The sequence below is a fragment of the Euleptes europaea genome, chromosome 7 (genome assembly GCF_029931775.1).
Source record: "Euleptes europaea isolate rEulEur1 chromosome 7, rEulEur1.hap1, whole genome shotgun sequence".
In the NCBI taxonomy this organism is placed as follows: domain Eukaryota; kingdom Metazoa; phylum Chordata; class Lepidosauria; order Squamata; family Sphaerodactylidae; genus Euleptes; species Euleptes europaea.
This window is the reverse complement of record NC_079318.1, coordinates 11,775,172-11,802,041: the sequence shown is the minus strand read 5'-3', so window position 1 is coordinate 11,802,041 and position 26,870 is coordinate 11,775,172. Positions and strand designations below refer to the sequence as shown.

Sequence of the window (26,870 nt, the reverse complement as noted above, 5' to 3'; positions counted from 1 at the left end):
GTTCTCTCAGAACTTTCTCAGCCCCACCTAACTCACAAGTTGTCTGTTGTGGGGAGGGGAAGGGAAGGTGATTGTAAGCCACTTTAAAATTCCTTTCAGTATAAAAAAGCAGGTTACATAAACCAATTCTCCTCCTTCCTCTTCTTCCTCTTCTGTCTGAAATCTTTTGAAAATAATTTCATTGCACATAAGACAAGCCGTATAAAAATTCTGTTTACCATATACTTTGAATTACAAATATTTTATTTTAGAAACTATGCTTAGAGATGGGCTAAGCATGGAGTGCCTGAGCTCTTAATCTGTCCCTTGTTTCTTTAAATATTTAAAACATTTTTTTTCTGGTGAATGCAAATTCTGCCTTTTTCTCGCCTTGTTTCAACTTATTATTTTATTACCTCTTTTGCATAAAGCTACAAGTGGACTGTGAGTAGACAGTTTGCCAAAATATTGTTTTGTCAGTGTCATTATGCTAAGTAACTTACATACCGTAGTACTGCATTTTAGAAACTGTTTTTGCAGGGAAGTTCTAAAGTGTATACAGTTCTACAGTATGTTGTCATCCAAATGGAAAGATGTGGGGTGGGGGGAATGAAAGAAATTATACTGATTTCACATTTCAGATAGATTTAGATTTAGTACGTGGGCAAGGGCTTTTTAAAAAAATCAATGTGTCTTATGTATATTGATCAGTCGGCTGGGTCAAGGGATGTTAAAAATTGTAAATGGGGTCAGATAGACTTCAGTACAGTCTGTGGTAGTGAGTATGAAGGAGGAGTCCAGGTCTTTTTCCTCCTTTGTTCCCATTATTCATCCAACTGTGAGTCCTTGCATAATATAGGTTAATTACATTTTCAAAAGAAACGTTTTTTCTTTTCATATTTAGAGCTGTTTGCATAGGTTTTGCAATAAATACATAAATATTTGTACTATTTCAATAAATGCTGCTGCTTTATGTTAATTGTTATAAAAGTATTCAACTTTGTTTCCTTTATGCTACTCCCTTGCTTCAATCTAGAAAAAATAAATTTATATATTTTCCCTTTTAGGATTGGGAAAAATGTGAAAAGGGCATAGCAGATTCCCAGGAGAAACTAAAATCTTTCAAGAAGAAGCTCTCTCAACCATTGCCAGACCATCATGATGAACTCCATACAGAACAGATTCATTGCAAGGTAAATAAATCAGGCAGAATGCCCTCTGATTCCAAAGGCATACATAGCTATAATAACATAACAGTGGTAGCAACCGTTTTTAGGCAAGTGGGACAAGTCTGTTCCACTAGTTTACATCACGTTTGCAATAGATGCAAGCAAGAAGATTTGCACTGAAGAAGCAGGCTATGTTGTGGGCTGTTTCTATGCAGACTGTCCTGCCCCTTCCTTATTTAGCTTGGCTCCAGCAAGGCCCCTTCCCCTCACTTAGTTCCAGAGCCACTTGAGCTGGAGGAAGGCTTCTTATAATGGAGGAAGGCACATTGGAGAATCACTGGATGTGTCCTGGATGATCTGTATATTCATCTGCAGTCCTGATTTGGAAAGCATTCCCAGGCTATACACCTGTACCTTGATGGGGGAAGTGCAGCCCATCCACAACGGGCAATCTCCTCAATCCTCAGTTGGCTTTATGATCAAATGACAGTACCTCAGATTTACAAGCTAATATAAGAAATAAAATATATATAATTATTTGTGATAATAGTTGCCAAAAGAAACCACTCAGGCTGAGATTATTGTCACATGAATAATCAGCCAGTTAATTATGAGCAACTGGAAGCTATTCACGTAGAATTGAAAGCAGTAGTGTTTCCTGTACAATCTTTACCTGATCAATCATGAGGGAAGTCTGCTTTGCCACTTAAGCCTGGCACAGGGGAGGTGTTTTTATCTCATTCCTTTTCCAGGGATGGAACATGAGAAGGCAGGAGGAAGCCTGAGGTCACGGGAGTGCTCCAGCCAGTCCAGGAGACATTAAAAAAGCCTTCACCTCCCCTCAGCAGTCATTTCTCAGTGTTCCAATGCCGCTCTGTCCCCACTTAAAAGACATTATGGAACTAGCTGGGCATTGTAGGGATGAAGAAGGGTTATTTTTCGCTTGTTTCCCATTAACTGAGATGGGGGGGAGGTCTTTCTTAGGTTGTCATGTCAGTGGCTGCTTAGGTCTTAACTAGGGTTAATGGTAGGAACAGCCAAAATGGAAATGATGAATGGAAGGTTACCCACAGACCACCCAGATCTGGGATTAGGCAGGTTTTGCCTCTGTTGCATGGGTTTTTCAAAGAACAGTACTTGATTTTTTCATCAGGAATGACTGCTCCTAATTAACCTCAAAATCTGTGGTGAGGATACATTTGCCCCACTAACCCCTCCCCCCAGATGTTGACATTTGCTTTTTTCCATCAGTCACTGTTATCCATTGACATGGAAATGCAGAGAACCATTTCCCCAACCATATCTAGGTTGCAGTCCCTTTACTTGACTAATGAAACTTCATGGGGAGCCGAGAGGTATACAGCTGATGAGCGTACTTGCTGCAAAACCCCATAGACCCACATGGGAATCATAGAATCATAAGAGTTGGAAGGGACAACCAGGGTCATCTAGTCCAACCCTCTGCACAATGCAGGAAATTAACAACTACCTCCCCCGCCCACATCCCCAGTGACCCAAACCCTCCCCCACCACGCAGGATCCCACAATATAGAAAGCAGATACAGATGTTCCTACAGCCATATTGAGCCCTGATTTTTGTGGAAGCAATTGTAGGAGCAGCTTCCTCATAGTTACCACTTTGAACTGGGCCAAAGAGTCAAAATATGGCAAGAAGCTTAAAACATTTTTTTCCTTCCAAATATCATTGATTTGATTTATATTTTAGAAAGCGGTGCATAATCATCAAAAGCAAAAAATAAACCTAACAAAATTCCCTATGCTGATTTCTTCATAAAATCTAGGAACTGGAAGGTGCTGCTGAGGGATGGACAGACGATCTTGCCCACCTGACTTTGTTAAAGGAGAACCTGTCCACTTGCATCAGCGCTGATGATATCTTGGTTCTCAATGAGCGCATTGATCTTCTGCATAGACAGTGGGAAGAGCTGTGTCACCAGGTAAAGTAATATTAAAGCTGGGGGGGAAAAGAACTTTTGGGCTAGAATGGAGAACGAGTGCAGAGTAATGGCTGAAGTGTTGTTCTGATGTGGAACTGGGGAGAACATTGTATAACTCACAGAGCTACTTAAATACATTTTGAGATTCAATAAATAAACTTCTTATTTTCAAGGCTGATAGAAGAGATTGAGGCTGTGTAGGTAGATACAAGCAGATCTTGCCCAAGATGCTGCTTTTGTTGTTCAAAGCTCTGACTGCACTAGAACCTCGAAACCACATTACAGGTTTGGGCTGATGTTACTTTATAGCACATCTAGCAGCTAGTAGGATGTTCTAGACCAGGGGTGTCAGACACAAGGCTCGCAGGCCGGATCCGCATCCTTGAGAGCTCTTATCTGGCCTGCGAGCCAGCTGAGGCAGCCACCACCACCCCATTCTCAATCTGGGCTAGCGAGGCATGGCCTGGCCCGACCAAGTGACATTCATATCATATCTGGCCTTTGTAACAAGTGAGTTCAACACCCCTGTTGTACTGTCCCAGGAAGCCAATTATTTTTATTCATTAGATTAGAAACACCAGAAGTGCCATGCTGACTGTGATCAATGGCTTATCAGCGTTCTACCTACTGGTGGTGGCCAGCTTACATGCTACAGCAAAGTTTACAAGTAGAGTAGCTAGAGACCTACTTGTTCTGATGCTAGAGCTTAGACAACCACAAAAGGAAATGTGATATAATTTCTGTCTTAAAAAAAACAACCTGCAAATAAGAGTCTGCAGTCATTTTGTAAGTGTTCACTTCCTGAGTGGAGATGTTCATGTAAATTCAGAAAGACCTGAACATTAGAGAAAAGAAGAAACAGCTGCAGTAAGTAGGATTCTCTTGAATTGTTGTTATGCAATTGTCTTGAAAATTAGCAGGGCATGAGTGGTATTTTCTTTCTAAGACCTGTTAGCATCTATCCAATCTTCTTTTAGTCCACAATTTTAAGATCAGAATAGAGTCATTATGGTTTTATATCAAGGGAACTTTTGTTTGCCAGACACTCATTTCCTTTTCATTTCACTGCCCTGGGTCTCTGTGAGTCTTTATTTACTGCCTACTGATTTTTTGATGTCATCAGTCATCTCTTTATTTATCAGATTTATCAAATTAATGCTCCAGGGACACCTGGCTGGGAGTGCAAACTAGATCAACATAACTGGATACACTACACAAGTGTTTGCTAAGTTTATGAATTCAGTAGCATATTGCACTAGTGCCAAGCCTTTTAAAAGCCCATTAGGCAAAGATAGAAAAAAAAATAGCAATGTGAATGACAGATGGGGCCAGGAAAGCATTTTAGACTAGACTTACAATGATCTGTAGGAAAGTCCTCAAATTATAATTCATTTTAAGAGCCAGTTAATACATTAATACATGACTCCACAACACACTTTCATCAGTTTGTGTGGGGATGTCCTGAGCCCTAACTCTGGCCTCCATCTAGTATAGGATAGCAACAATCTTTTCTGCAGTGCCAAAAGCTATCATTATTTGAAATGGCAGCTCAACCTTGTGAGCCCCGGTCTTTGTGTCTTTCTACCTTAAGTGGGATTTGACCCAGAAGTAATTGGAGATTAACAATTATCATTGAGCTGTTAAAGGAATCATGTAAGCTATAGATCCACTTCTCTTCTGCTTGAGAGACAACTGTGTTGCACTGTTTTGTGATGGTACTTGGAGTTCTTTTATCATCATAAACTGACTGTGTCATTTCCTCCTGCGTTACATGTTAAGGTTTCCTTGAGACGGCAGCAAGTGAGCGAGAGACTGAATGAGTGGGCTGTCTTCAGTGAGAAGAACAAAGAGCTCTGTGAATGGTTGACACAGATGGAGAGCAAAGTGTCCCAGAATGGAGATATCCTCATTGAGGAAATGATAGAAAAACTCAAAAAGGTACAGTGCTTCTGATTATGTTATTGGGATTCTACAAGTATTCTACAATACTTCTACAAGTATTCTCAGTTTATCGAAGCCTAAATTGCTAGTGATTCTAGGTTTGTTGAACATTTGAACAGGATCCAGTGTAATCATTTGCACTTACGGTTTAGTTCCTCCTGTGCCTTTATTTATCTCAAGTCATTCTCCTGTAAACAGCTTCTGAATGATAACAAATATATGTAGCTAGCATTATTTGCATGCTAGTATTATCTTTGTTGAACTTCTCCAATCAAGCAATACAAAGTTCCTGTTTGCTATAGTTCTGAGCAGGAATGTGTATTGAGTAAGCCCTCTGATCCCTATGTATCCCTGTGTCATCTAGGATTATCAAGATGAAATTTCAGTTGCCCAAGAGAATAAAATCCAGCTCCAGCAAATGGGAGAGCGACTAGCTAAAGCAAGCCATGAAAGCAAAGCTTTGGAGATTGAGTATAAGCTTGGCAAAGTCAGTGACAGATGGCAGCACCTTCTAGATCTCATTGCGGCCAGGTAAAATAGTTGAACTGTTTAAACGTTATAGAGCCTCTAGGAGTTGTCCTTAAAGCAATAGTAACAATATACCACATCTCTGTTTTTCTGTTTCTGTTTCTTCAGTAATACTTACTTTTCATGGTGAGCTACTGTATTGCTCACTTAATATCTGAGCTCATTCATGATATTGTGTTGACATGCACATCAAGCATTCACTTCTGGTGAATTGGTCTCCTGGTTGTTGCAGGGCAGCCTGAGATTTGCGAGACTGTATCATGGCCTCTGCTTGGTCAGGTTGTGGCTCAGAGACTGTGCATTGCTCTGACTTTGCTTGTGGAATGCTGGGGGTACTGAGTTGACCATCAGGTGCCTTCTGTTGCACTGATACCTTTTTCCCACTGGATTTTCAATATAATATGACTGTAGCTCTGGGCATGATGCTATTATCTTTGCAGGCTTCCAGCCCTCTGATGTTTCCATGCATACTTGGTCCTGTGGATGGAAAACAGGCAGTGGTTTAGCTGTCTGGTCATAGTATTCTTTCTGCCTCTCTTGTAACTGTTGAAGCTGGCCTCCTACCACTTGGGGACCTGCAGGCTGAAGTACTATACGAGTGGATGGGAGAGTCATCCTCAGCATGCGTTCCGTCAGTAACTGTGCTGAGGAGTATTTCAGGCCAGTCACAGGTGTGTTTCTTAGTTTCAGAAGTGCTAGGTGGGCATCTTCACCTGATGCAGCAGTTTTACAAAACATTAATTTGATAGTCTGAATTATGCATTCAGCCATTCCTTTTGATTGTTGTTATTCTGGGCCGCTGTGAGTGAATTTTATTCCCCAAGATCTGGCATAATGTGAGATTTATCTGCTGGCAAATGGCGCATGATCACTCACTATTCTCTGCGGGATGCCATGTCTAGCAAACACAGCTTTCATTTTGGCAATAACAGAATGTGCTGATTTATTTGAAATGCACAGGACTTCTGGAAACTTTGAGTAGTAGTCCACTAAGTGCAGGTATGAACACCTGCCCAAGTCAAAGATGTCTGCCACTATCTTATTCCATGGAAGGTCTGGGATTTCCTGCAGCAATAGCAACTCCTTTGGATTACTTGGTCTCTGCTCCTGACATACTGTGCATCCTTTCATAGAATCATAGAGTTGGAAGGTACCACCAGGGTCATCTAGTCCAACCCCATGCACAATGCAGGAAATTCACAACTACCTCCACCCCCAGTGACCCCCACTACATGCCCAGAAGATGACCAAGATGTGTTCCCTCTCATCATCTGCTTAAGGTTATAGAATCAGCATTGCTGACAGATGGCCATCTAACTTCTTCTTAAAAACCTCCATGGAAGGAGAGCTTACCACCTCCCGAGGAAGCCTGTTCCACTGAGGAACCGCTCTAACAGTTAGAAAATTCTTCCTAATGTCTAGACGGAAACTCTTTTAATTTAATTTCAACCCATTGTTTCTGGTCCAACCCTCTGGGGCAACAGAAAACAACTCGGCACCCTCCTCTATGTGACAGCCCTTCAAGTACTTGAAGATGGTTATCATATCCCCTCTCAGTCTTCTCCTCTTCAGGCTAAACATACCCAGATCCTTCAACCTTTCCTCATATGATTTGGTCTCCACACCCCTCACCATCTTTGTTGCTCTCCTCTGGACACGTTTCAGCTTGTCTACATCTTTCTTAAATTGCGGTGCCCAAAACTGAACACAATATTCTAGGTGAGGTCTAACCAGAGCAGAGTAAAGTGATACCAGCACTTCGCGTGATGTGGACACTATACTTCTGTTGATACAGCCCAAGATCGCATTTTCCTTTTTAACTACCGCATCACACTGCTGACTCATGTGTTTGGTCTACTGAGACCCCAAGAGCCTTTTTGCACACACTACTGCTCAGACAAGTCTCCCCCATCCTATAATTATGCATTTGATTTTTCCTACCTAAATGTAGAACTGCACATTTATCTGTGTGGAAGTGCATTTTATTAGTTTTAGTCCAGTTCTCCAGCTTGTCAAGATCATCTTGTATCCTGGCTCTGTCTTCTACTGTATTTGCTACCACTCCCAATTTAGTATCATCTGCAAATTTAATAAGCATCCCCTCTAGTCCTTCATCCAAATCCTTTATAAGGATGTTGAACAACACAGGGCCCAGGACAGATCCCTGAAGAACTCCACTGGTCACTTTTTCTCCAAGTGAATGAGGAACCATTAACAAGCACTCTTTGGGTGTGATCTGTCAACCAGTTACAGATCCACCTAACAATAATATGATCTAAACCACATTTTCCCACTTTGTCAACTAGAATACTATGTGAAATCTTTTGATCATTTGTTCTATGTGCTGGGTCATCTGCAGCCAGTACATGAGCTGCTTTGTTCTTGCCTTCGTCCTCTGGATGTCTTGGTGTGATCTGAGTAGTGAAGTAAGTATTTTTGTTCTCATTTGGGGGTGTGATGATCTTGTCACCTGTCATTATAAGACCATCCTGTAGGGAAATAACATCTTTCATGAGCCATTTATGACTGCAGATTGGGGTCTACGTGCATCCTCCATTGTGTCCAGCCTGCTTGTGTAAATTTAAGCAGGGACTGTAGCTGAGGATCTTGGCTTGCTCAGTGTTCCAAGCATGTCATGCAATCCATGTCAATAGTGGTTACAGGGACCACCCCATAGACTACTTTCATTTCTGTGTCAGTGTCATCTGGGATCAAGTTGTTTGGTAGTAATGTAAAAATTTATGGCGGTGTTTTGCCAATAGAAAGTTAAAACAAATGATACAAAGATATTTCAGAAGGTAACTTAAAAACTGTATAGGTTATATCATAGTAGTTTAAAAAGAAACATACATTTAAACTGTTTTGTGGTAAAATAGAATACAATATCCATTTGTTTGGTAGTACAGCTTTTGACAATGAGTCTGCAATGAATATTTCCTTGCCAGGAACATGTTGGAGGGTCAAGTCATATTTCTGCAGTTGGAGTAACACAACAGACAACTATCAGAACAGGTCACAACTAGGTTTCAGTAACTCTAAATCCTCCTCCAGTTATGGTCACAAGACCTGAACCTCTCCTTTCTAGAGTTGTCCTTAAAGCAATAGTACTAATTTACCACAATATACTGTATCTGAAAAATGTCAATTCCATTTTGAAGTCCACAAGTTTGTAGTGTCACACAGTCTGTGACTTCATGTCTTATAAGTATTTAATTCTAAAACCCATTTACCAATTTTACCTACAACAATAGCTTATAGTCATCAGTGTGACTTCCAAGAAGGCTGCATGTGCTATGAATAGTGTCAATGTCCTTTAGGTGTCCATTAGTTCCTTCTTTAGAAACCTAGATACATACATTTTGAAATAAAGAAGGTGAGGTAAAGGTTCATCTCAAGTCACAGATACATTTATGCGGGGGGCAGGGAATAAAAAATGAAAGTCCAGTCACTCAGCCTGGTATCTGATTTTAATAAATAATTGCAAATCATCTTGTGTAAAAGAATGCATGCCTTTGAGCATACGCAGAAAGCCTTTTACTCACCAATGAGTAACCATTGTTTAGAAATGCTTGAAAGCAATTCAGCTCACATTTTGTTCAGGTCACATTTTCTGGTTGCAAACAGGAAGTTGATTTTTCCGGCTTGAGTGTTGACTGTTCTGCAGGTTGCTTCACTGTATTCTTTCCTAAGTATGCAGTATAGCTCAGCTGGCTTTTCATGTATGTGGGTTCTCATTCAGCCCAACTGTGTTCTTCTGCTCCTCCATACTTGCTGCATAAATGCTGCACTAGGTAGGCAATTGTTTAAATACGCAGTCACAGGACATATGAATCAGTCATAAATAAATGCTGTGTTTTAATTAAAAGCCTACAATTCTGTGTTTGTCTGAGTAGGACATATTGATGCTAATGGCTGCCAATCAGTTTGAACTGGCAACATTTTTGCACATGTGCAGTTTTGCAAAAACCCAATGCAAACCTGTTTGGGAGATGATATGGCTGCACAACCAGACTGGGCGATCGGCTTACATCTGACCAGCACCTTTGAACCTAGCAAGTTCACCTCAAACATGCTCATACCAAAATTCGCAGCCCCCTTACCACTGTCATGCTCCTGTCCTCATCCCCTCCACCAGAAATCTGACATTATGGTAAAGGGCTGTCATAACCCCTGACCCACACGTTTCAATATTACCTGACTGCAAGCCCCTTAAGCTGGAGGGTGCTAGAGCAGGAGCATCTACATGGAGTATCTGCACATGGAATAGCAAAATTGGGGAAATAACTCCGCCCATGCAGTTTTTGCACAGGAAAACAATGCTGCTCTGAGCCTGTTTGAGTTCTTTCTCTTTTTTCTTTTCTTTTTTAAAAGAAGCCATTCCCCACAGCTGCCGTTTGGCTGCAGGGAACACAACAAAATGAGCCTGGGGAAGCCAGACCCAACTCTTTAAAAACTGCAGCATCTAGTTTGGCCCACAGTGAAAGTCCATCTAGTGTCTAGTCAAATACAACTGGAAAGGAGACACAGACCACGGAAACAGTGGCTCAATTTGGCTTCCCAGCAATGGGCATTTAGAGGCATACGGTATCTGAATCTGGAGATTGTATTTAGCCATCATGGATAATAGGTGTGACTAAACAAATCCGTGGAGGATAGGTCTAATCTTCTTGTAAAGCCATCTCAGCCAGTAGCCATCACTACTGTTTGTGGAATCAAATTCCACAGGTTAAATATATGTGAGAAGAAATCATTTATTTGCTGTATATTCCAGCTATATGAAAGGTCTCAGATATGTGCTTCTTTGGGAGACTAGGAGTCTGTCTTTAAATTTGCCTTAGTTTTAAACCTTTGCTGTCTTTGGTCTCACAGGGACTACAGTTTGTTCTACTAATTTGCTTACTCTGCACTTAACACCCTTGTCATTTTTTAGCTGTACACTAGGTAAATCCCTTTCTTGCTTAGCTTTAATCTGCATTTAACTGAGGTTTAATTGCTACAGCAGAGCTGAGATGGTGCATGATATTCCAGAATTATTGTTTTTGTTTACATTCATACCCACCTTTTTTCCAACTTAGCTTACATAGATTTCCCAACAGGTTACCCATTGTATATATTATTTTAAAGCATTATTATCCATTTATCCTAAAGGGCTCAAAGTGACAGCATAATTAATCAATGTCATTAAAAAAATTCAGAAAATTCATTAAAATAGAATAAAATAATCCCCACCACAAACCAAGCACTCTATCCCCCAACCAACATTTTTCACTTTAATTACAAAATCAGCGCCACAAAATCAGAAAAAGTGATTACCTTCAACATGAGCAAAAAGCCCTTCTAAAAGGTAAAAGTAAAGGTCCCCTGTGCAAGCACCGGGTCATTCCTGACCCATGGGGTGACATCACATCCCGATGTTACTAGGCAGACTTTGTTTGCGGGGTGGTTTGCCGGTGCCTTCCCCAGTCATCTTCCCTTTACCCCCAGAAAGCTGGGTGCTCGGAACGATGGAAGGCTGTCAACCCTGAGCCGGCTACCTGAAACCAACTTCCGTCAGGATTGAACTCAGGTTGTGAGCAGAGCTTGGACTGCAGTACTGCAGCTAACCGCTCTGCGCCACGGGGCTCTAAAAGCCCTTCTAGTGAAAGCAATAGCAGGGTTTAACTTTAATACATAGGTAGCACTTACTTTCTCTTTGTGCAGGTGCTTCTCTTGCCTGGCTACTTACTTCTTCAACAATTTGTTTCTACTGAAGCAGGTCAGTGCCTTTTGAGTGACTATGCTCTTAGAATTGACCCCTTCCTGAGAAGTGGTATGTTATCTTATTCAGATAGTCACCTACTAAGCAGGACTCAACTACTTTACTCACTTAAAAAAGCAAGTATTTTTATTGATGTACTTCAATGTAATTGTGTATATATGTGTATATGCAAGTATTACAAAGTCTTAATATTCAGTAACAATATATAGTAACAATGTATACAGTAAAGCAAGCAAGTTCTACATACTATTCAGTTTTAAAATTCAACACTTAAAATATAACAGTCAAATAAGCCTTTCTGTGCCTGTATTTGTACTGTTTCAGTCACCTTATGGATGTGAAACCAATTCTCAATGTATGTGAAACTGATTCTCAATCAAGAGACAGTTTACTGCAAATGCTCAGTAGCCTCCTATTCCATTACCTTATTTGGACTTCCACTTCCAGGAGGCTATTTTGCTAAAAGAATTTCCTTTTCCTTTTATCCCTTAGAAGCTCCTTGATCAATTGATCTTGAGCAGCATATATCTAGTGTTGGAGGGATATAAGGATTGAAACAAATCTTGCAACTGACAATGTAGCCTTGGGGTCCCTATCGCTTAGTAAAAAAGGCATTATGTCAGTCACAGAGGAATTGGATTTGTATATTAAAAGGGGGGAAATATAGTGTGATCGAAGTTCCTCGTAAAAGCAGCATTCCAAAAGGGCATGGGCTAATGAGTCAATAGAGCCAGAAGAGCAAGGGCAGATCCTGTCTGAGTATGGTATATTCAGAATTCTGCCCTGCATTACCATGGAAGGGTTAGCATTCAATCTAGCCAAGCAAAAAGCTCTAGAGAGACAAGGAGCTGTCAGATAATATGTATAGGCAGGCAGACCACGTGGAGGGAGTATTCCGAAGAACTGGGATGAACAGAGCATGAAAAGTACTGCTGTTATAATCAAGCTCTTTAATGCGCTTTTTAATTTTGATAAAAACGTCAGTTTTCCCAAGATCTAATAACATATCCTGTGAGAAGCCCAACAACGACAGTTTCTCATCTAAGATTTTTTGCCACGAGTATTTAAAAGGGTCATGCTTCAGAGAAGCTAGGAACCCCTCAGTGCTAAAGCACAGTTTAAGGTGTAGTTTAAAGGCGGCCAACCACGCCCTAGCTTCAAGTGACATTTGGCCAAACTCGGAACGAAGAGTAACGCCAGCAACACATCGAGGGGCATTTAGGAGTTTTCGTAAGAACTGAAGCAGTGGACGATCTATAGATTCATTGATGACTATTATCCAGATGGCAACACCAAAGAGGATAATTGGGGTAATTTTCAGGTTAAAAACCTGAATAGCCCCTGGAATATATTTGCCACCTTTGGTGTGAAAAAAGTTGACAATAGCACCAACCCCAGGTTTAATTTTGTTGGACACTGCTTTTTGATGGGCATTCCAATTTAGGTTATGGGATTTTGCTAAACTATAAACAATCAGTTTTGAGCTTTGTGATCACTCTATATTTTCAATTTTAGTATCATTCTCATTTACAGAAAAATACATTTAGTTTGAACCCATTCATTAAGTTCTAGCATATAGCATTCATGTTTAAATCATAAAATACAATTATTGTTTACATTACAACATTACAGCATCACATGGGTAGGTGGAGAGCATATCTGCATATGAAGTCATTGGAATCTGACATTCGGTTTCTTATTCCAATAGTTATATAAGAAGTAGGAAACCGTTTCTCATCTGGGAAAGGTCTTTTGTAAAAATAGAATAGAACGTATTGCTGGAAAATTAGTGAAGCCTCTGACAGTGTAATAGAAGCAGAAGCCTCTAGCAAAGAATATTGTTCTTCCTTTTAAAAGGAAATTAAACCTCTTTATATGTGTAGCTAGGTTTTACATTGAATATTTTCTGCATATGTACAACATTAATACCATGAGATTGAGGAGGAGGACTGGGGAGCCTCGGCGCTGAATCTGACATCCACTGACCTGGCAAAAAACGGGTCTGCAGTAAATGGAGCGCCACCGCAGACCCTTGCTCCTGTACAACCTAAAGCTCCACTAATGGTGAGCGAAGTGGGGGACACGGTTTTCTTAGATGTTATTTTACAACATCACAAGGGGGGTCCCCAGATATATGTTAAGGCCTTAGTAGATTCCGGTTGCGCCCATACCTTAATTAATGAAGACACCTTTAAGGCCTTAAACGTAAAGTCGGTGCGTCTGCCCCAACCTGTCCAGTTTGCCCAAATGGATGGCAGTGATTTTCAGGGGGGGGGGCAGTAGACCGTCGCACCGGCAGAGTGGCCATGGGCCATCACTGGGAACAGTTACGCTTCACAATAGCACCGGGCATAAGATAGGCAGTGATCTTGGGGGAGAATTGGCTGCATGGGCACAGCCCCACTATTGACTGGGGAGCCAGAACCATTGAGTTCACTCAGCCACAGTGCGACCGTCATCGTAGAGAAGTTGCAGTTAAAACACTAGCCATGGTGGCGCAACCTAATGGCGCCTCCAACCCCCCCCCCCAACTGTGGACTTTGCTGATGTTTTTTGATGTGAAGGAGTGTGATGTACTGCCTCCCCACCACAGAACAGACTGTGCTATTGAGGTAGTGGGGGAAGGCAAGTTACCCAAGAGTAAAATTTATCCAATGAGCCCCAAAGAGAAGTCTGTGCTCAGAGACTTTTTAGACACAAATTTGGTTTGTGGATTCATTCGACCCTCCACTGCACTTAATTGCGCCCCAGCCTTTTTTGTACGAAAGAAAACGGGTGATTTACGCTTGTGCATACACTTTCGCAGACTCAATGCAGTCACCCAAACCAACGCCTATCCCATCCTCCTGATCTCTGATTTATTGAGTCAGCTGAAAGAGGGGCGCATTTTCACCAAACTAGATCTGGTTGAAGCGTATTATCAGGTGAGAATCCGGGAGGGGGACGAACCACTGACTGCCTTTTTCAGCTGTTTTGGGATGTTTGAATACCTGGTGATGCCTTTTGGGTTAAAAGGCGCTCCGGGGGTCTTCATACAATTAATTAATGAAATCCTGCATGACCTGTTGTTTAAAGGAGTGGTGGTTTACTTGGATGACATTCTGATTTACTCCAATACTTACGAAGAGCATGTTGCCATGGTCAAAGAGGTGCTACGGCGCCTCAGAGAGAACCAACTCTATGCTAAGGTCTCCAAGTGCAAGTTCCACTGAGACCAATTGATGTTTCTGGTGTACATAATCTCGCACCAAAGACTAGCCATGGATCCCGAAAAGGTTCGAGCAGTGGTGGACTGGGAGCTGCCCTCAACCCGGAAGCAAGTCCAACAGTTTCTCGGGTTCGCAAATTTTTACAGGGGGTTCCTCCACAACTTCTCCCACATTGTGTTACCCATAACCGACCTCCTCAAAACCAAGGGTAAGGGGAATGCAGCAACCCTGCCATCCACTCGGGTTGAATGGACACCGGAGTGCCAAAGAGCTTTTGACACACTTAAACGATTGTTCACCTCTGAGCTTGTATTGAAGCATCCGGATTGGGGCCGGCCATTCGTCGTTCAGGTAGATGCCTCGGAGGTAGCCATGGGGGGGGGGCTTTTGCAGTGGGGGGAGGATGGTCAGCTGCACCCCTGCGCTTATTTTTCCAAAAGGTTTTCCCAATCCCAGCTGAACTGGCCCATATGGGAAAAAGAAGCCGCCGCAGTGAAACATGCTTTAATGGTGTGGAGACATTTTCTAGAGGGGGCAGACACCCCCTTCGAGGTTTGGACTGATCACAAGAACTTAGAAGCCCTAACAGGGACTCACAAACTTTCCGCCAAACAAGTGAGATGGGCGGATTTCTTTTCTAAGTTCAAGTTTGTACTGTGCCGTGTCCCTGGGAAACAAAACCAGCTGGCGGATGCTCTATCCCGGCTTCCCCAATACCCGAGCAAAGTGGAGCGCCCCACAGAATCTCTTTTCACTCCCCACAGAGGGGTCTGATGCCTATGTTGGCAAACACAACATGCCCAAACACAACGGGCCAGGGAAGTATCACGCCCTAGTGAGACGCTCGCCCCTCTTTTCTCCGCCACAGTCGACTGGTGTGTCGGGAGAGCCTGCGAGCCCTACTCCCGAGGAGCCCTCTGAACTCCCAATTACTGACGCGCCTCTCTTGGAGCGGTTGCCTACTTCCTTCAGGGACGCTTTGGTCCAGGGATATCAAACGGAGCAGTTAAACAAGGTCCTCCCAGGGAATCTCATGCAGCAAGGGATGCTGTGGTTCAACGACACTAAGTTGTATGTACCTGAAGTACTCCCGGGGGAGGTGTTGGGTCTTGCCCATGGGGCGAAGTCTGCAGGGCATTTTGGTTTCGTAAAGACACTACACCTGCTCCGCAGGCAGTTTTGGTGGCCCAAAATGAGATCGGATTTGGATTCCTTCATTTGCAGTTGTCCCACTTGTGGCATCGCCAAATGACCCCCAGGGAAGCCCCCCGGCTTATTGCAGCCATTGGAAACTCCCTCAAAGCCGTGGGAAGTTATTGCTATGGACTTTATGACTGATCTTCCTCTCAGTAGGGGGAAAACGGTACTATGGGTAGTTACTGATCTGTTTTCCAAGCAAGTGCATTTGATTCCCTGTGTGGGCTTGCCGTCCCCCCAAAAATTGGCCCGTTTGTTTGTCACATGTCTTCAAATATCACTCGTTTCAGTGCAAGATAATTTCCAACCGCGGGGTTCAATATGTAGCCAAGTTTTGAAGGGCTTTTCTCAAGTTGGTGGGGGTAGAGCTTTCAAGTGTGTTTCACCCTCAGACAGATGGATGGACCGAATGGGTGAATGCTGTCTTGGAGTGTTACTTGTGATGTTATGTCAATTACCATCAGGATGACTGGATCGACCTCTTGCCGTTTGATGCACTGCATTATTATAAGCATATTTGGCAATCTACAGGGTTTAGCCTGTTCTACACAGTGTATGGGAGAGAGTTCGGTCCCCTAGGCAGTGTTGACGTCTCGAGGGAGGAGGGAGGTGCCGACATAATGGAGTGGGTCCATGCAATTCAGACCACTTGGCCCTGGTTACAAAAGAATCTAAAACGGGCTAAACGGAAATACAAGATCCAAGCAGATAAACATTGTTTGCCTGGTTGGGAAGTTAAGGTGGGGGATCTAGTGTATCTGTCCACCAAAAACCTCCGATCCCTTAGTGAAAGATTTGTGGGACCTTTTCCCATATCTAGAATCGTCAATAAAGTGACCGTGGAACTCTCCCTCCCCAAAGCTTTGAGGAAGATCTATCCGGTGTTTCATATCAGCCTCTTGAAACAACATATTCCCTCGCCCGAGTGGCATCTAGAAGTTTCTCCGGAGGTACCTAACATGGGGGGGGGGAGCACTTCGAAGTTTCCAAAATCCTTAACTCCCGTATCCACAGGGGGGTGCTCCAGTACCTTGTTCGCTGGAAAAACTTCAGTCCTGCTTATGATGAATGGGTTGCTCACCACCACATCTCTGGCCCCCGGCTGATCCGCCAGTTCCATGTGTCATACCCGAATAGTCCCTTCCCACTTGACATGGGAGGGGGAGGGGGGCCTAAGAGGGGGCAGAATGTCAGGCACCGGCCTGGTACTCAGTGGTTAAGCCAGGTGGTGTTCCAAGGTCGAACTGTTATTCTGATCTGAGGTTGTGTCTTGCTCTACCCTGGGAAGAGCAAGTGTTATCAGGGGGTTGTGGTAGCAACCAGTAGTCCTCCAGAATGTTCCCTCTCCAGAATGTTCACTTTCACTATATATCTTCTGTACCCTTAGAGTTTCCCCCCATTAGTGTCCTTGCTTATTTACACGTCAATTTCTGCAACTCGCTGTGTATTTCTCAATAAATCATCTTTCTACGGAAGACCTGCCTAGAGGTTGATTTGTGGGATTTGTCAAGTGAGCCCAGAGCTGACATTATGTTCATGTGCTCTAATATGTCAAAGCCTGTAACACTACCGTTGAGGTGCTCTGAGAAACACAACCCAGCTGTATGAGTAGATGGTGGCCAGTGACTGAGAGGGTCAGAGTAGTGGGAGAGTGAGACTGAATTTTGGGCCCTTCATTCACTTCCCGCCTTTCTCCCTAATGGAGACACAAAGTGACTTAAATCATCCCCTCTCCTCTATATTATCCTTGCAACAACCCTGTGAAGTAGATGAGGCAGAGACAGTGACTGGACTTAGGACACCCAGTTTTTATCAACTATGGAAGTCAGCATATAACATTCAGACATTAGCATTATTTAGAGGAACATTTCTTTAAAAAATTAGAGACATTTATTAAGGACATTTTGTTGAAGTCCCATTGATTTCAGGGTGGATGTTCTAATCAGTAATGTGTGGTTATTGCTTTTCATTTAATAATTCTGTTTTCATGTGCAACTTTACTTCAAGCTGCACTAATCATGTGTATCTGCCCAGCTGCATGGTTTCTTTGCTCATTCTTATCGTTATCTGACTTGGTTGTGGATGTTTTGGCACTTGCAGTAAATATCTTTCTCCCTCTAAACTCTCCCCTGTTAAACGACCCATGTACTATCTCTCCCCCTCTCCCACATCCAAAGCATTTTGCTATGTTTATAAGGAGACACACTTTTTTCAGGGCTGCCTTCCTTTACACAGTTGAGTCTACAACTGTTCACTATCTACAGTCAAGGCCTTTACCCCCTCCCCTCCCCCATTCATGGCCTACATTCCAGGAGATCGTCCTGGCACATGTTGATGAATGTAAGTTTTATTTAGAAACATGACCACTTGTCACAGCTCAGTCTCATATTATCAGGCAGCCTATTACTAACGTTTGTTTGGTGTGCGAGCATTTTTTTGCACAGTGTTGTATGGAACTCAGTCTAGCTTTACTAGCTTTTGGACTGAATGTTCTTCTATTTAATCCTGGAAAGTTTAATGCTGGTTTCGGCAGATTTATGTGGCGTGAAGATGGCAGATGACGGCAGTGTGGATTCAGACCTCCCTGATTGCAATTGCGATGTGACAAGGCAGGCAACTTTCTGATTGATTTTATTTTATGTGTTTCTTTTCTGTCACTTTCATATCCAGTAGGGAATTAAATGGGTGCTAATTGATGGCAAACTGAGGTCTGACCTTTAAAAGACTTGATCTTTTAGAAATCTGGAATCAGCAAAAAAGAATTATTTAATGGGGAACAACCTTGCTGCACATGAAGTGATTCTCAGTAAAACTATACAGCTGGTTTTGCTACTAATTAAAGGCATCCTACATCGCACATGAAACATAGTAGAAAACACATTTGAGGGTAGGCTTCTGTATGCTGCTAATGGGGCGTTGAAAAGGTCTGACATGGGAATGGTTTTAGAGAAGTATTTCAAGCACTATGCAAGTTACGAGCCTTTTGCTGTTACCATTTTTGGATCTATTTTAAACTATCCAATGTGTTCTCAGTCTGTGTACGGTATTTCACTTCTTATTGCTGCCTAAACAGAAGCATGAATGAAATTGCATCAGAACTGTACTCAATATAATGTGGCTGAAATATAACTCCTTCAGAACAAGGAGTGCCATAGCAGTGTTTTCTTTCATTGCTCCAAGTTCTAGAGGGTTTTGTTTTTAATCTTTAACTGTTTCTGTTTTCTTTTGTGAAAAAATAATCATTAAGCATGCATTAATTATTATGAGTGCTAAAACTGTAAGTAAGCTGAAAAAGTCCCCCCGCCCCCCGGGGGCATAGTATTAAAAAAATCATCGTAAAATATTATTAGTAACCAGCTGTCTGGCTGGATCATCACTTTAACTTCATGATACAATGTAGTGGGGTATGTGAATCATATAAAATCTATGTTTAGAATTAAACACATTTTAAGGCATGTATAATTCTGAATACTACAGTAAATAGTATCTAATGCTAAGGAAGCCAGGCAGGTCAGATGGCTAAGATTGATGAGGACTGTGAGAAAAGTACTGCGACTAGGCAAGCATTTACTGTACTTGTATCAGGCTTGCTAAATTTACACATCCTTGCTTCAACCTGTCATGTGATGATTCCGAGACGCTATTTTGAATGTGGAATCTTTGTTATGGGGAAAAGAATTCAGCCCAAGCTTCTTAAAGCAATATGCTTAGCGATGTTCAGACACACTATGCAAATTTCCAAGAATGTTGGCCTCCAAGTATCTCAGAAAGTACACTGTTGCATTTTGTTCTGCACAACTGGGCCATCTCTCACACACAACTATATTGATTACATTGTCTCTCACACCACTGACCTATAACAAATAGTACTCCCAGATTTTGCATACTAGTCTTTTCATGCAATGTGTATTTCCTAGATAATACATGCACACAGAAGCACCTTGTTCAAACCAGAGAGCAAAACTAGCTGAATAGGATAACAGAAACAAGTATATTTTCCATACAGTCTGAAGCACTCATTATCTTGTTAAGCTTGGTCGAGACATTTGTACATTTCCTGAGTAAAGAGCAATTAAAGGTGGTGTTGTGCTGAGTCTTTAATCTTCTAAAATGCAGGGAGTGTAAATATAAACGATTGACTCCAAATGTAATTTTACCTGAGGCAAAATCAGATTACTGAGATTCTGGTTTTAAATTTGCAAATGCTTGTGTTTACCACAGTTACTATACTTTCCCTTTTCTGAATGGAGATGGGAAGCTGCCTCAAATAGTTTGCAGAAAGATTCCATAAGAATGCCAGTAAGGAAGGATTGATTTTTTCCTGAACCAGCCTTGCTCCAAAGACTGCAGAACTCAGGAAAAGGCTATATACATCTTTGCCAAATCTTCCGTTTGATTTTCTTGATGGAGCAATTTTAATTGCAGCTGAGCTGCAATGAAGGGTTATTTGCTTGCTGCTGAATTCTGTAAGAGTCCATGTTATAATTTTTCTGTTATAGTAGAAATCCTGGGTTCTCTCATTTCTGTTGTTTTAGTATCATATGTTGGCTAGCTAAGTGATAAGTTTTTCCTCCATTCATTCTCCTGAATATACAAGTGAGCTTTTCTCTCCATTCAGATGTGGGTGTACCTTCATTTTATTTTAGGTTTTGAGATTTGTAGATAGCTGAAGTTTCCAATCATTACTGATTTGTTCTTTCTTGAAACATCTGTATTTGTGGGCGGGGGGAGCACAGTACATATCTCCTCCATGGCTTGGTGGTCTGCAACAGATTCCATCCACAATGTTGTTTTTATTACTGGGTCCATTTGTTTTCACCCACATGCTCTCCTCAGTGCTATCTTGTTCACTCTCTTAGCTTTCTGTGCAGCTGTGCACATTATTGACGTATGTACATTCATGCAATCCTAAACAGAGTTACACCCTTCTAGGTCCATTGACTTCAGTGGTTTCAGAAAGACATATCTCCATTTAGGATTACACTATATATACAGCACCAATGTAAATGCCTTATGGTTTAGTACATTAATTGAAGCATCGGCTTTCATGGGCAAGATCTCCTATGAACTGGTTCATCATGAATGTTCCTTGAAAAAACAGCTAAGTTAGGATGTTCTGTTTGGGTACATGGGCTGTTGGAATTCCTCTACCTTCCCTTGATTTCCAGAGCCAGGAAACTTTCCCTCTCTCTCCCTCTCTGCTCTGCATTTCCTAAAGGTGCTCAATTCCTCAGCTAAGAAAGCCTTGTTCAATTTCATTTTACGTTCCTAGTCTCCCAACTGCATCCCATCCAGTCTAAGAAACTGAGTATTTTCTTGTTTGAAAATAAAAATGTCTAACAGTGCTACCCTAATCCTTCTAATTTCATTGACTTCAGTGACCATAGAAGAGTATAACTCTGTTTAGGATTGCACTGTAAATTTTTCAGCTGCTACAAATGCCTTGGTTAATCTAATTTTCAATATATGAGGAGACTGAGCTGCAGTGTCAGACGTTTTGGTAACTGGCTTTGCAGATAAATTTCAGAATTAGTTGTGTGTATTAATTAGCATCACAAGACATTTTCTTTCATGTGAATATCTTCTAAGAACATAAGAAAATATATGCTGGATCAGACTAAGGCCTATCAAGTCCAGCAGTCTGTGCACACAATGGCCAACCAGGTGCTTCTAGGAAGCCCACAAGCAAGATGACTGCAGCAGCATTATCCTACCTGTGTTCCATAGCACCTAATAGGCATGCTCCTCTGATATTGGAGAGAATAGGTATGCATTATCCATTTTGCCTAGTATCCATTTTGCCTAGTAGCCATGAATAGCCCTATCCTCCATGAATGTGTCCACTCCCCTCTTAAAGCCTTCCAAGTTGGTGGCCATCACCACATCCTGAGGCGGAGAGTTCTGCAATTTAACTATGTGTTAAGAAATACTTCCCTTTGCCTGTTTTAAATCTCTCACCCTTGAGCTTCAGCAGATGACCCCATATTCTAGTATTAAGAGAGAGGGAGAAAAGCTTCTTTGTGTCCACTCTGTCCATACCATGCATAATTTTGTAAACCACTATCATGTCTCACCTTACTCACCTCTTTTCTAAGCTATACAACCCTAAGCATGTTAACCGCTTCTCATAGGGCAGTTGCTCTAGCCCTCTGATAATTTTGGTTGCTCTTTTCTGCATCTTCTCAAGCTGTGCAATATCCTTTTTTAGGTGTAGTGACCAGAACTGTACACAATATCCCAAGTGTGGTCTCACCACAGTTTTGTACAAGGGCAGTATGATAGCAGCAGTTTTATTCTGTTCCTTGTGTGATTATGGCCAGCATGGAATTTGCCTTTTTTCACAGCAGCCGCAAACTGGGTTGACATCTTCATCGAGCAATCCACTACCACCCCAAGATCCCATGAGTGTATATGTGAAGTTGGGATTTTTTGCCCAAATAGGTATCATTTTACACTTGCTCTCCAAATTCGTATTAGCAATGGTAGTCCTGAACTAAGATGTTCTTTACCAATTATAGACCACTTATATGATGTCAAATGTACATTTATATTTTTGTGACTAAAATGTTCAGTTACATTGTTCAATTGTTAAGCAAAATATCAAATCCATTCTGCAAGAAGGTGCCATTCAACAACTGCTTAATAACATACATGGTGTTTTTTACCTGTTATTTTTACAGGATGAAGAAACTAAAGGAAACGTTGGTTGCAGTCCAGCAGTTGGATAAGAACATGAGCATCCTGAGAGCTTGGCTTGCCCACATTGAGTCCGAGCTGTCCAAACCCATTGTCTATGAAACCTGTGACTCCGAGGAGATTCAAAGGAAACTAAATGAACAGCAGGTAAAACAAAAATATGAGGTAGAAGAGCAAAAATCATGCATCACTACCACTCACCGTTGCATAACGGTGAGGTAGACCCAAGTGTGGTACAGGCTTGGGCCAGCTGTATCCAGCTCAGTTTTACAAGTGGGCAGTGAGAGGAAGATGCCCTTAAAATTCGAGGCAGATGATGCTTATGGCATTACTCTGATAGAGTCTTCTGGCTTTGACATCCAGTCAACATGGAACTGCTCACTGACCCTACCAAACAGAGGTAAGGCACCATGATGTTATGACCAGAATATCAGCTGATTTAACAATTAGCTTTTCATTATATGGGGGCTTTGAAGTGAATTGTGAGGCACTGTTTACTACCACAGAGGGAGTGCTCTGCATTGGAACATTGTGAGCTTTATAGATGCTTGAGAACCTCCACATTTAGAAATGCTCAAAGATTTGTTCTACTTGGCTGTTTCTAAACATGTGTCTGAATTCCTTTGCATGTGAAATCGCATGAGCTATAGAGAAGTAGTATTTAATTTTCATGCTTGGGCATTACTTGCAAAGCCATGGATGCAGTGCAAAAAGAAAAAAAAGGAAGGAAAAACAAGAAGTGCATACATGCCATAAGGTACAACTTACTTATAGTAGTAGCTAAAAGGCAAATGCAGTCTTGATGCGGTAGCTAAAAAGGCAAATACGATCTTGGGCTGCATCAACAGAAGTATAGTGTGCAGATCACGCAAAGTGATGGCATTGCTTTACTCTGTTCTGGTTAGACCTCACCTAGAGTATTGTGTTCAGTTTTGGGCACCGCAATTTTAAAAGGATGTAAACAAGCTGGAACGTGTGCAGAGGAGGACAACAAAGATGGGGAGGGGTCTGGAGACTAAGTCCTGTGAGGAAAGGTTGAAGGAGGTGGGTATGTTTAGCCTGAAGAGAAGACTGAGAGGGGATATGATAACCATCTTCAAGTACTTGAAGGTCTGTCATATAGAGGAGGGTGCCGAGTTGTTTTCTGTTGCCCCAGAAGGTTGGACCAGAACCAACGGGTTGAAATTAAATCAAAAGAGTTTTCATCTAGACATTAGGAAGAATTTTCTAGCAGGAGCGGTTCCTCAGTAGAACAGGCTTCCTCGGGAGGTGGTAAACTCTCCTTCCCTGGAGGTTTTCAGGAAGACGTTAGATGGCCATCTGTCAGCAATGCTGATTCTATGACCTTAGGCAGATTATGAGAGGGAGGGCTTCTTGGCCATCTTCTTGGAATGGAGTAGGGGTCACTGGGGGTGTGTGGGGGAGGTAGTTGTGAATTTCCTGCATTGTGCATGGGGTTGGACTAGATGACCCTGGTGGTACCTTCCAACTCTATGATTCTATGACCCCAGCAAGGGGCTTTCAAGGAAAGTCAGAAGCAGAGGTAGTTTGCCATTGCTTTCCTCCACAGTGTCTTTCTTTGGCCTTCTACTTACAGGTTGTTCCTGTTGCAATCACACACACACACACACACACTCAACTACTTTGGTTTGATTATGCATGTATTTTCTGACCTTCAGAAGTCACATCACTCTCCCCTCACATTTCCCCTGCATTTTCTGGATGCGTTTGTAGCCCAAATTTAATGTCTGCCTTGATCCCAAATCGGTAGCTGATCCTGTGCATACTTGTCAATTCGGGGTTTTCTCCCCACACCTATTCTGGTTTTTCCCTCCTACTTGTCTTTCCCCCTCATCAAACTCCTCTCCTCAAAGCCATATTTTTTTTTGTATTTGCAAAAGTAGGACTAGTCAGTTTCATGGCCAGTGTTGGTCAGTTTCATGCAACCGCTTCCCTTGGCGAGGCTCAAGAGCAAGCGGCAGTAACTGCTGCTAAAGGCGAGGGAAAAGCGGGCTGCCTAGCCAGCCCCCCACCTTGATCCTCTGGCTTCCAGCCGGCCCTCCTCTCCCCCCTTCTTGAAACATGGCAACAACAGTATTCCAGCCATTAGGGATTAGGTGTGCGTGTGTGTGTGTGAGAAGGGCCGTCAAGTCGCTTCCGACTCATGGCGACCCTATGAATCAGTGTCCTGAGCCTTGCTCAGATCTTGCAAATTGAGGGCCGTGGCTTCCTTTATAGAGTCTTCCTCTTTTCCTGCTGCCTTCAACTTTTCCAAGCATTAGGAAAATGCCTTCAATTTTTCCAAGGGATTAGGTACACTGTGAAAACTGCATTTCCTGGTGCTTAAGATAAGAAGCACAAAGAAAGGGAGGGAGAGGTAAAGAACACTCCTGGAAATTTGGGGGTGGTGTCTGGGGGAAGGGAACACAGCAGGGATGTAATGTCCTCGAGGCTTCCATTTCATTCAGGGGATCTCATCTCTGTAGCCTAAAGAACAGTTGTAATTCCACAAAAACTCCAGGTGTCATCTGTAGGTTGATAATCCTAGTTGTGCTCCCAGTGTTGACATCAAGAATGCTATAGGGTCTCGATTTGGCTCAGAATGATCTGACCTGTTGTCTGCTTGCTTTGGATTGTGAAGCCAAATTCTGAATTGAATGGGAGAAGAGGTTGTCCACTTGTCAAGGTTTTGTCACACTGGTGACTGTAACAGAAACTACAGGGCAGCTCTCCATAATCCTCTCCTTTCCCTCCTTTGACTTCCAAGTGGCGCCCTTTCCCGTACCTGGCCACCAGTCCTCTAGTCCCAGCACTGAGCTCTAGCAGAGATTCTGGAAGTTATCAAGCTTTCTGTAAGTGTCACAATCTCTGCTGGGTGCAATTTTGGGCTTCAAGAACGATTTCTAAGTGCTGTAAGATACAGTGCAGCGGAAACAAGGTTTTCACATGGCAGGTTTCCCCACATTTTCTCTGTACCAGTCCCATGTACACCACCAGTGAGGTTTTTGCTTTGTTTATTTTAATTGGTAATTGACATGTTATAACAATCTGTATTCCTAGCCTTCACTTTTTGTAAAAGCAAGTCGCTTTCATTGCAGAAATAGAAGAGGAAAGGCCTATCTCCTTAATGAAAATGGCTAGAGATTTACCTTTTTAAAAATGAAACCTGGGAATTCAGAGAATGTGAGAAATTGTTATGGGTATAACACTATAAAGATGTGTCTGTTGCTGATTGTTTTTAAAGCCCTCCATTCAGACAGGAAAAATGATTACTGTAGGGGACTTGGCCAGGGAAATGGTGCTGATCCTAATCCTGCCTACATCAGCACAATTTTCCAGCTACATGGTGGTTATCCTGGCTTTGCTGTGATCTTTCCCAAAACATCATGGCAAAGTACATTTGAGAAAGATCCCAGAAAAAATGGGGGAAACCTGGGAGGTGCACAGAAGTGCCACAATGCTGTGAGGAAGTAGGGGTAAAAACGCTTCCCAGTAGCATCCAAATTTGGGCAAGGTGACCTTGATGGGAACAGGGAAGGGCTGGGGGCGTTAAAATGGTTATCTTTTGTAGCATGAATAGTTAAGGTGTGATAGCCGTCCTGGGCATGTCAGGACAGCACCACTCCATTAAATTTTGGAAAGCTATGCAAGGCAGAATTATTTAGGAGGGCTTTTGATTGATGGATTTAACTGATGGCTAACAGTGTCTTCCTAAGTACAGTTACACCCTTCTAAGCCCACTGATTGAAATGGACGCAGAAGGGTGTAACTCTGTTTAGGATTGAGAGGTGAGTTGATGGTTGGTAATGGCCATGTGGAGGGTTTGGACCTTGTCATTTAATGATTTTTATGATCTATATACATTGTAAATAAAAACAGTTCCCAATCTGAATCATGAACCTGCTAATAAAGGAAAGAAACGTCCAGGAGCTCCATTCATGGACCTGCCAGCATCATGGTGTCTGGTTTGAACAAAATTGTCTCCTCACCAGACAGAACTTTTCAAAAGTACTTTGGCATGGGCCAAAGCTTTTCCAATAGCTTTTCCAATAACAAGTGAAAAGAAGGAGAGTAAGTTTCCTCCCTCCCTTGCCAATAACAGCATCCTAAATAATATGCAGAGGCTTATGGCAAACATATACATACATAAAGGTAAAAAGATAAATCATTGATGACAAAGGGGCAGATCATCTCTGTGGTCATTTATGCATGGGTACTTTCACTCACGTTCGCCCCCCGGTCTGTCTCAGTTGTTCCTTGGAGTTATGCGTTAGTTTTCTGTCCATTAGAGATTACCTTGCTGCTAGCCCTCACCAATCCCAGGACTCCCTGTTCCTCTATTAACCTGATTCTTCCATCTCCTCTGAGCTCAGCCCAGGTGAAATCCCCATGCATAAGGCAAAGCACAGGACATGGAAGCTTGGGGGAGTGGCCT

The 26,870-nt window shown here is 42.3% G+C and overlaps 1 protein-coding gene across 2 annotated transcripts in view; it reads left to right on the top strand.

Moving 5' to 3' along the window:
• The window catches only part of SYNE1 (spectrin repeat containing nuclear envelope protein 1), a 437,649-nt gene that overhangs the window by 357,766 nt on the left and 53,013 nt on the right, over positions 1 to 26,870 (top strand). For both annotated transcript variants that reach the window (XM_056853653.1, XM_056853652.1), the window contains 5 exons: positions 1,047 to 1,172; positions 2,951 to 3,106; positions 4,886 to 5,044; positions 5,412 to 5,578; positions 22,420 to 22,582. In XM_056853653.1, coding sequence (XP_056709631.1) covers positions 1,047 to 1,172; positions 2,951 to 3,106; positions 4,886 to 5,044; positions 5,412 to 5,578; positions 22,420 to 22,582 — 771 coding nt within the window. The remainder of the gene's footprint in view (positions 1 to 1,046; positions 1,173 to 2,950; positions 3,107 to 4,885; positions 5,045 to 5,411; positions 5,579 to 22,419; positions 22,583 to 26,870) is intronic.